General features: G+C 27.6%; 1 protein-coding gene across 1 annotated transcript; it reads right to left on the reverse strand.

The window, feature by feature from the left end:
* Window positions 1-3823: 3823 nt before the first annotated feature.
* LOC130960989 (copper transport protein ATX1-like) lies at window positions 3824-7316 on the reverse strand. The gene is made up of 3 exons (XM_057886572.1): window positions 7059-7316; window positions 5667-5742; window positions 3824-4297 (listed from the first exon to the last, which is right to left on the reverse strand). The coding sequence occupies exons 1-3, from the start codon at window positions 7068-7070 to the stop codon at window positions 4020-4022; spliced, it is 366 nt and encodes a 121-aa protein (XP_057742555.1). The 5' UTR covers window positions 7071-7316; the 3' UTR covers window positions 3824-4019.
* Window positions 7317-11229: the final 3913 nt, after the last annotated feature.

An 11229-nucleotide genomic window follows, 5' to 3' on the forward strand; every position in this document is an offset into this window, starting at 1 on the left:
TTCAATGTTCTTTTTATTTATTCTTTTACTTGTTTATGGACCATTCATGTTATGATTTTCTTAATTTAATATAATTTGAGGTATTTCAGACTCATGATTGCTTTCTTCTATTTATTATATAAATAATTTAGATTTTTCCTTTTGGCTTTGGTTGATTAATTGGTAACTCTTGAGTTATCAAACTCATCGTGATTGATAATTACTATCTTTGCTGATTAATTTAGACCCCCATAACTTTAGTCTTTTCTCAGGAGTTGACTAGGACTTTAGGTGTTAAATTGGTTTGTCCACTTAACTTACATTCACAGTTAGAGGTTGACTTAGTGGTAGCAAAAATATAATTCTCATCACCATTGATAAGGATAACTAGGATAGGACTTCCAGTTTTTATACATTGCAAAGAGTTTATTAGTTATTAATTTATTAATTTCCTGCAATCTATTTCTCCTGTTCAAAACCCTTTCAAAACCCAAAAATACTATTTTCCATAACCAATAATAAATCATACTTCCCTGCAATTCCTTGAGAAGACGACCCGAGGTTTGAATACTTCGGTTTATAAATGTTATTGGGTTTGTTACTTGTAACAACCAAACGTTTGTACGAAAGGATTTTCTGTTGGTTTAGAAGCTATACTTACAATGCGACTATTTTTATAAAATTCTTTACTAGCAAAAAATCCGTTCTTCACATCTTTCGAGTTCTGTTTTGCTTAACTTTTTCTTCAAGGCTCCTAGTTAAATTTCTTTTCATATATGTCTAAGTATGCATTTTTACGTTTAGAGGTCGTAATTCTCCACCATCTCTGATTTACGAACTTAAGCATAAAGTTTTGTGTGGTAGGATGTTACACCAAATACTAAATAAGTAATATTAGTCAGTGAAAAAAAGAAAGCAAGCTTACAATTCATGAGCGGCAAGAAGAAATGAAAACTGAAGAACAAATTTATTCGAGAAAATAGCAAACAAAAAATGGTTAAATAGATATTTGATATGAAATTTTTTAAATGAAGTGATTTATATTGAGATACAAACTTTAAATAAATTTTTATCAATCGTATATCAATATTGGAGTTTAGGGTTTTAGATTTTACTTGTATAATTGTTTTGTTTATTCTAAAAATTGAAAAAACAAAAAGAGCAAATAAAATTATACTTTACAATTTTTAGAATAAAAAAATTATTTATTATCCTATTTATGATTTTCTTAATTTTTAAAATAAACAAAAAATTGGACAATATTCGTCCTCAATCTTTTTTTTCATACAAAATCATTCCTAAAGTTTAATTTGGTTTTAAAATCATCTCTAAAGTTTAATTTAGTTTTAAATTTTTGGCTGTAGAAACAGAGACAGAGGTAGATTATGGACAATTTCTTCTTTCCTTCCCCCTTCTTCTTCTTCTTCTCTTTTTCCTTCGCAGGAGCAGAAATACTCTCTTCTCTTATTTTTTTATTTTATAATTTTTTTTGTTATGGGTAATTTGGTCCAAAATTTTAAGATTAAAGTAAAAAAAATGTTTTTAAAACTTGATTTTAAACTTTAGGGACAATTTTATATGCAAAAAAAGTTGGAGACGAAAAATATTTTTAGACTATATCTTAAAGACCAAAATCGTACTTAACCCCTCGTTATACTTTGCAATTTTAATTTTTGCATTAAAAAATTTGGATATCATTTTAATTACCTAGAGTCTGAATCATTTTATTTCTCTCACTTAATCAAGTGGCTACAAACTAAAGCAAATTATTTAAATTATTTGATAATAAAAAATGTTAGACAAAAAATTATTTTTTGAAAAAAAATTTTAAGCAAATAAATTTAAGATAATTTTATTGTCAATTTATGTTATATTATTTAATTTTCAACAACTCAATTTTTATAAATTAAAAAAACTTTCAATTGACACTACCAAAAATATTTTTAATCAAAATTAGAACTAAATCTGAATAACTGGGTATGCTATGTCAAGGACGAATCTATCAATTGTAATAAAAAATATCTCATTGAATTGAGTTTGCTTTTTAACTCAGACTATTTAAATTTTACAAATCATCTTAAATCAATCAAATTCTACTCAATTTTATCACTATGATTAAGTTTGCTCAAATCGGACGGTTTTTTCCGAAACCAATTATTTACAATATTTAAAAATATGCATCGAGATAATGGTAACATTCCATGATTTAGTGTTGCCTTTCTTCTATACTAAATTGTTAGATTCCATTGGCTATCATCAACAAACATATAACACGGAATTTTGTATGCAGTGAAAAATTTTTGGGGACATTTGTGTAATTTTTTTATGCAAATATTCTATATATATAAATTCTTTTTAAAAAAAAATCTCTTCCAAAAATTCTATAAAAAGAGAAAAAAATTAAAATTCTAAATTTTAAATTTTAAACTCTAAATTTTTAAATGACAATAAAAAAATTATACAAGTAAAACCTAAAATCTAAATCCCAATATTGATATATAATTAATAGAAAGTTATTCAAAATTTGTGTCTCAATATAAACCATTTTATTTTAAAAAAATTTCATCTCAAACATCTATTTAACAATATTTTTTAAAATTTTTACTATTTATTCGAATAAATTTATTTTTCTAATTTTTTTTCCTTCCCATATATTGATGTTACTTATTTAGTATTGGGGTAACAAAAAAAATAAATCACCATCAAAATTCATGAACTCTACAATTTTTTTAGCTTATTGATGTTGTTTTCTCCTTTTTTTAACCGAAGTCCAGATTCCATAACACATGCCTAATTTTTTGGTGTCCAAATCCAATTTATACTTTCACAATAACATTCCATTGAATTTTGTAACTTAACTCACTTTTTGTGGTAATTAACTATCCTTCTTTCGTAATTCTCTTGCCAAATGTCAAGTGTCTAATAGGTATTAGTTAGTCAACCTCAATCCAAAGTTTTCTTCTCAATTTTGGAGAGAAAATTTAACTTTAATATAGACCCTACATATACTTTAGTATTGTTCGTCCATTTTCTCTCTTGATCCAAACAATAAAAAACTAAATTTTTCATCCATTTTTTTCTCCTTCATTTTCTTTTCTTCCAAATTCTTCTACGCCAAACAATGTTTAAGTTTTCTTCTCAACTTTGGAGAAAAAACTTTAATATAGACCCCACATGTACTTTTGTATTTTTCATCCGTTTTTTTTTTTAATCCAAACAATGGAAAATTAATTTTTCCATCAATTTTCTTCTCCTTCATTTTCTTTCCTTCCAAATTCTTCTATACCAAACAATGTGTTAGATTGAGGTGAAAAAATGGATAAAATTACAAATTTGTTATTATAATATTAGTATATTATAATTTATAAAGAGTGTTAATATAATTTCACTTGAATATGATTTTCACTCTTCTTATTTTTTTTTCCCATTCAAACAAAAGAAAGATTTTTTTCTGCTTTCTTTTTTTTTCATTTTCTCTTCATCCAAACAACACAAAAAAAAAATTAACTTTTCTTTTTATTTTCTTTTCTCTTATTTTTTTTCTATCTATTTTTTTCCTCTCATTTTCCATCTTGCATCCAAACAAAGTGTTACTTTTTCTAATGCCACCAAAAATCTCATCATATATATATATATATATATATTGTATTTAAATATTTTATTCTTTTAAGTATTAGAAAAATAAGTAAAAAGATAATTTAGTACCTTCAATCTTTACTCTTTCCCAAGTGTTATGTCTCTTTAAAATAAGTGTACACAGTATGTAGGCAGAAAACGACTGTTATTCCAACTAATATGGTACGATCATAAGGAGGTAAAAAAATTAGTAAAATAGCTAGAAACAGAGAGAAATCAAATTCTAAATTATAACACACTTGAACAGTATCATATACGTGAAAAACTAGGCCATGAGTTATTCTAGCATAGGTAGCAGTAACAGCACAAGAAACATATCAGAAGACACGCAATGTTATTTCAAGTTCATCAAATTGTATTTCAAATTGGCCTATATTAACATAGAAAATAGTCTCATAAATGAATTAGGCAACAGTTGCAGTTTCTGAAGCCTTGTTTTCAGGCTCAGCTGAGGCAATGGCAGAAGTTTCAGAAGGCTTGATTTCAACTTCAGTTGAAGTAGCAGCAGTTGCATTTTCTGAAAGCTTGTTTTCTGGCTGGGTGGGCAATGCCGGCGCTTCATTCTCCCAGAAGGCTGTCTTCTTCCCAGTTTTGGCGACAGTCTGCAGAACTGCCTCTGGTTCTACATTTCCTTTCACTGTCACCTTCTGTTCCTTCAAATTTATGTCAAATGATTCAACACCTGCAAATGTGACACAGTTATTTTGATCCAAAATAGCAACAATAATTGACGAAGTACATGTTTCCTTCCCTCATTTTGTTTAGAAAAATATCCTTATATATACTTCATTATTAATGAAATTTTAAATTTAGATAGAGGAAGCAGGCAAGAATTGAGGAGATAAGTAGAAACAGAAAATAAGCAATGCTTTTCTTTCTTTTTTTTTTTGAGAAATTTGTAGGGATTAGGGACCTTCTTTTGAAAAAAAAAATGCTGTATGTAGTAGAAAAGAGAGAATGTAACATTTTATCACTAATACACCAAATTTATCCTTACAATTTTTAAATCAGAGAATTCTAAATTTTGCTATTAAATAAATTAATTAAACTAGCGTTTTAATATGTATATATAAACACTACAAAACATTATCTTAAACTACATGTATCTTAATAAAAATAAATTATATTAAAATATTGATAATCATTTCAAACTATTAACATTATTAACTTTCTTATTAAAATATTTAGAATATAAAGTTATTAGTGAATTTTATTCACCATCAGTTATTAGATAATTACATTACCTCTAGCCTAATATTAAAATGAAAATAATATCCAATAATAATCTATTAATTATTTAAAAAAACATGTTTTATAATTCCTTCTATCCAAACATAAGTACGACCTTTAATCTAAGTAATTTTTTATTTGTTATATCTAAATACCTACTCTTGTTTTGAAAAAAAAAAAATACTTAAACAAGCCAAAGCCATATTAGTGATGTTACTCAAACCAAGAGGCTTTGGAAACCATTCAAAATTGAATGAACAGGTTCACATATTTGTTCAAAATGACACAAGGGAGTGATGGAGTTGTGACTATGCATATACGTAAAATATGGCAAATATTACAAAGTAATATTCTCAGATAATCAATCCATAGTCCTACAAAGCTTTTTCATGATACGCAACACAAAATCATGACTAAAACGCGGACTTTTACATTAACATGCGAGTTTAACTGGAGGCGGAAACATCAAAACTGCAGCTTACAAACAAACGAAGATGCAAGAAAATAGTGATCAACTAATGAAGGCTATCAATGACACTACAAATAAGGGCATACGACACACAATTTGATTAGATTTTCCTAAGTCGCAACCATTTTTTCAAAAAAGCCACCGACGATGTCAAGAGTTTATTTCAGACAGTTAATCTCCCTATGAATTTATATAGAAATATATAATGATTAATTTTTTGTATATATATAATATTTGTAGATATTAAAATGAGTTAAATTACATAATACATGTGTTTTTGAAAACACTTAAACTCTGAAATATATTCAAAATAAAAATTTTTAAGTGAATTAGAGTGTGGAGTGAAACATACCTTCCATTTTCCCTAAAACCCTATTCACCGCCCCAACACAACCTTGGCACGACATTCCAACTTTGAGGACAACAGTCTGCAATCATAATGAAAAAAGTTTATGAACAAATAATAGATAAAAGGGTAAGTGCTTATTTGACTCTCATTAAAAGTTTGTTTGGGTAATTTTTTTTAAAAAAGGATTTTTTATGTTATTTTTAAAAAAAAATTATAAAAGAATAAAAATAATTTTATGTTTAAATATTTTTATTTTTTTTTACTAAAAATTTACCAAATACTTTAAAAAATAAAAAAAATTTATTGATAAAATTTTTTTTCTATTAACTTAATGAGACTCAAACAAACATGAAGTTGATATTTTTAAAAAGTTACAATTTACATTCCTTTTCATTTATTTTTAAAAAGTAATTTTTACATAATAAATAAATAAAAAATACTTTATATTATTACACTCAATATAATTGACAAATAAAAAAAAATTACATAAAATATCCAAACATAAAATTATTTTTACTTTTTATTTCTCCATAAAATTATTAAAAAAAAACTCAAAAAAAAAATTTTGCTGAAAACTCACCAAACAAGCCCTAACAATCATCTTAAAATAGCATCCACACATGAGAGAAACACATTCATACTTTGAATTTAAGAAGCACTTGTATAAATTCAGAAAGTGAAACAAACAGAAGACCCAAAAGAAGAGAACAAAGCAGAGCATCAGACAGATGAACGATAAAAGAATAGTCTTTTTCACCATTGATGTTGCATTCGGATTACTCTGCCAACCGTCATGCATCCAACATAGATAACAATAAGACAAAAATCTAAGTACTAGTTCAAAAGCATTTCCTTCAAACTAAGGCTACCAATTTAAAGAAATCAGAGCAAAAGTAAGTTTGATGCAAAAAGAATAGCAAAAACATTTTAAATATATTTTTTTTCCCTTCCTGTGAAGTGTATATATGTAAGATCTTTTTCTTTTGAGATATTGTTGAAATATTTGCTCCATGATTTTTGAAGGTTTAACCCTTATTCTCAATTATAGGAAAAAAATATGCTGATTTCGTCACAAGCGCGTTGTAACTCATTTTGAATATCATCCAAGGACAAAAATGTATATATACAAGAACAGTGGTTATTAAATAAGTAATTTTCAATCCTTAAAAAAGCTAGAGGAATACCAGAAACAGGTTAATAAAAGCAGCCAACAATGCTATGTTCCTTGTTTCTCAACTCAAAAACTCTCGAGTGGAGCATAAACATAAAAAGAGAATGACGGAGTCAAGATAAAAAGCAAGAACATGCAGGAGAGAACAAATCACGAGGAAAAGGAGCGAGACAACTGAAGACCAAACATAGAGGGGAGAAGAAAGAAATTAAACATGTTCATACCTGGGAAGACATGGTTAGGGGTATTGAACTGAAATAGCCCAACAAAGAAGAAAGAAGACGAGTACACAGCTGGAATGGGATGGCTGTGGTTATGGCGGTGGTGTGATTTATATGGTAGCAATGGCAATGAGGTATTACTGAGCGATGAGGGAAAACTCACAAGTATTCCCACAACAGAATTGTATTTGGTGGGCCAACTCTAACCACTGAAGAAGGTAACGTCTTTTTTGGTGGCAAACTTTTGAGAAGATAATTATGTTCTGCTGACAAAACTTGTAACTTAGGGACGGACGTATAGGCAAATGAAACCACAGGATAATTTAAAAATAATTAATAGTTTAATTTTGATGAACTCATAAAATGTTTATATAATAGTTTAATTATATTCATTTTTTAATAACTATTTATTCACTCAATGTAAAATAGAATTATGTTTGTTGATGTACTATTATTTGATTCCATACATGTGTAAAAATATTTTATATTGACAGTTTTGATCAAAATTAAATTCAATAAATAATATATATAAATTTATCTAAAAATAGTTAAGATGATCAATAATAATTATATGAAGTTAAATATCATAGTCATGCTGGCATATTAACGACATTGATAATTAAATCTTAGAATATTAAACATACATAAAAGTTTCTGTCACGGTTAGTGATATATAGATGTATATTTCTTAACAAAATGGATTGGCTATACAGTTCAGCCTGTTTAATTTTCTATTTTTATTTATTTTATTTTATTATATTTTATTATATTTTATTTCTTTTAAAGAAAAAGACATTTTAGTTCAGAAAATAGTTATGCTTATGCATGTGATAATGCGAAGTGGGCTCATCATTCATTATTCATCAAACGTATGCTCAGTCCACTTCTTGCCGAATTTATTCCTTGAATATGAAGCACAATTATGTAGTACAACAAATCACAGAGAGTACAATATGGTATTGTTGTACTTCTCTATTCAGGTTAATCGATTGAAATGCAGTACAAACCACAAAGTACAAGTCTCCTCAACTAATAATATTCACCTTCATTCTCTACTAAGGTGTGCCCGCCTATAATAAATACCAAATTAAACTAATATTAGTATATTACAAATGGCTATAATTATTTAATGATGACGATGATTATAAATTTTTATAATATTTAAAATTAATTAAAATTAAAATAATATTTTTTATTATTTGATTACTTTTTTAATATAATATAATTAAAATTTTAAATTAAAAATATGATCTCAATTTAAATTTTGAGTATATATTTAAACAAGTTCTTAAAAAACTTTGTATTAGATATTTTTATTCACAAAAAATTTTATTACATTAAAATTTCTGAATTTGACAAAAATTAAGACCGATAAATTCCTATCTTAGTTAAATCTGTTGTGTTTATTTAGATAAATAAGTCTTCAAAAGTATAATACAAGGACCTATATATCTTACTTTTATAAAATTCAGAGAACTCAACGTAATAAAATTTTTATAAAAACAAAAATATCCGATAAATTTTTTTAAAAAGACTTATTTAAATATATACTCTTAAACTTTTATTTTTTATAATTGTCAAAGTTCTATAACTACAATAACAATTGTAATTACAACCAAAATATTATTTGCCTCTTACCTGAACTTCCTTTATAAATAACGATAAAGTATTTTTTTTATTCTTGAATATACATGCAAGGTGGTGAAGCATTGAATTAAAATAACACTATTAACACCTTATTTTTCTATAATTCTTTTTTTTTTAAGAAGAGATTTCAAAAATTTAATCTAGACAGTTAACATTTTATATCTTACTCCAAATAGCAAACTTGTATATCTGAAGATAGTTCGTGTTCGTTTGATAACACTTTTAAATTAACTCAAAACTAAGATATATTTTCGAATTGAGTTGTTAAGTTTATTGATTTCTCTATACTTGATAAATGTTAAATACCAGTTTAAAAATTTTTAAGATTAAAAAGCTCAAATTCGCTGTAGATAGTTCAAATCAAAAGTTGACACTATCAAAGTTTAGTTAAAATGATATCACAATTGAATTCAAAATAATATTAGAAGTTTTAATCTCGGGTCATTTTTTAGAATCACAATGTAGTACATAATTATTGGCTATAGAAGAAACGGAATTTTGATTACAATTGACAACAATTTAAATCGCAAGTAGTTAAAAGCATAATTATAGATTAAATAGCAAAGAGATTAAACTAAGAGTAATTAAAGCAATCACTAGAGGAAAAGAAAATGAATTCAATATCTGAAAAATCCTGGGCAATGGTTGCGGTTTAAGATTATTATATTTAACATTAACCACAACGTGATAATTACCAAAAATAAACCCAATTCATCAATCTCTATAAATTGAAAAAAGTCAATTAAACTTATTTAACCTTAATCAACAAGTTTTAACTAACTTACTAATTGATTTTAGTTAAAGGTTAATGTCAATAAAACAAGGTTAATTAACATCTCCTAAAGATTAACATGGCTTTTTATCAAATTCTTGCCCACTTATTCATATGATTTGCATGTATTTACAATTTCTTCCCAAAACTATTCTATGATTGAAAACTTGCTTCCTAGAGATCTTTTTATTGTGTATTTTAATTCTCCTTTTTACCATTCGATGCTGTGATCCGTGTGTTAAGTGTTTCAGGTTTCATAGGGCAGGAATGACTTAGAGAATGGAGAGGAAGCTTGCAAAAATGGATGGAACACAAGAAACCAAGGAGATGACCAGTGAACACCGACGCGGACGCATGGCTCACGCGACTGCGAATTGGACAAAATCACAGTGACATGTACGCGTACCTGACGCGTACGCGTGGATTGGAGTTCACGCAACGACGCGAGCGCGTGCCTGACGTGCACGCGTGAAGAGGAGAATCGTCAAACGACGTGTACGCGTGACCGACGCGTACGCATGACATGCGCGATCTGCAGAAATTTCAGAATACGCTGAAGACGATTTCGGGCCGCGTTTTGTCCCAGATTTTAGCCCAGAAACACAGATTAAAGTCAGGGAACATGCAGAGACTCAGGAAATCAGATCATACACACAATTTTAGTTTGAGATGTAGTTTTTAGAGAGAGAGGTTCTCTCCTCTCTCTTAGGTTTTAGGATTAGGATTCTTTTTAAAGGATTTAGGATTTCTTCTTCTCAATTTCTAGGTTCAATGTTCCTTTTGTTTTCCCAATTTAATTTATGAATTCCCATGTTATATTTGATATCTTTATTAATTTAATTTGAGGTATTTCAGACTTATTACTTCTTTTATTAATTATTCTCAATTGATGTTTTAAATTATATTTTCTCTTCTTGGCTTTGGTTGAGTAATTGGTAACGCTTGAGTTGTCAAAATAAAGCAGTGGTTGAAATTGGGAGTTGCTAATTAATTTGGATACCTCTAAAGCTAGTCTCTCCACAGGAGTTGACTAGGACTTGAGATTCATATTGATTTATCCACTTGACTTACCTTCATAGTTAGAGGTTGACTAAGTAGGAGTAATAAACAATTCTCATCACGCCTAATAAGAATAACTAGGATAGGATTTCCAGTTCTCATACCTTGCCAAGAGATTTTATTATTATTATTTTATTTTTCTTGTCATTCAAACTACTTGCTCCTTATTTCAAAAACCCAAAATATTGTTTTTCATAACCAATAATAAATCATATTCCCTACAATTCCTTGAGAAGACGACCCGAGGGTTGAATACTTCGATTATTTATTTTTATTGGGTTTGCTTAAGTGACAAACAAAACTTTTGTACGAAAGGATTTTTGTTAGTTTAGAAACTATACTTACAACGCGATTATATTTTTAAATTTCTTTACCGATAGAAATCCGATCGTCAAAATGGCGCCGTTGCCGGGGAATTACAAATGTGTGCCTTATTATTAGTTATTGTAAATATTTTCTTTTTCTTGTTTATTTATTTTTGTTTTTTATTTTTAATTTTTATTAGCTACTATGAATTCTCACCCTTGCCACGCCACAGACACTAGCTTCACATGCCACACACACTTGCTCCCCACTTTGGGCTACTAATTTGTGTTCCATTTTCCTGCAATTCACAAAACTAAGGCACTCAAAATAGTGTTATCAAAATATTCATAACCTCTTCAATATCAAGCAATGTAAATCAAGAATTAGTCA

Source organism: Arachis stenosperma, chromosome 2, assembly GCF_014773155.1.
Source record: "Arachis stenosperma cultivar V10309 chromosome 2, arast.V10309.gnm1.PFL2, whole genome shotgun sequence".
NCBI lineage: Eukaryota > Viridiplantae > Streptophyta > Magnoliopsida > Fabales > Fabaceae > Arachis > Arachis stenosperma.

What these genes read in the sequence shown, in the direction of transcription:
- LOC130960989 (XM_057886572.1), bottom strand. An exon ending in GGTTTTAGGGAAAATGGAAG is followed by an intron (nt 4,298 to 5,666) that starts GTATGTTTCACT and finishes TCACATTTGCAG; the next exon opens with GTGTTGAATCATTTGACATA.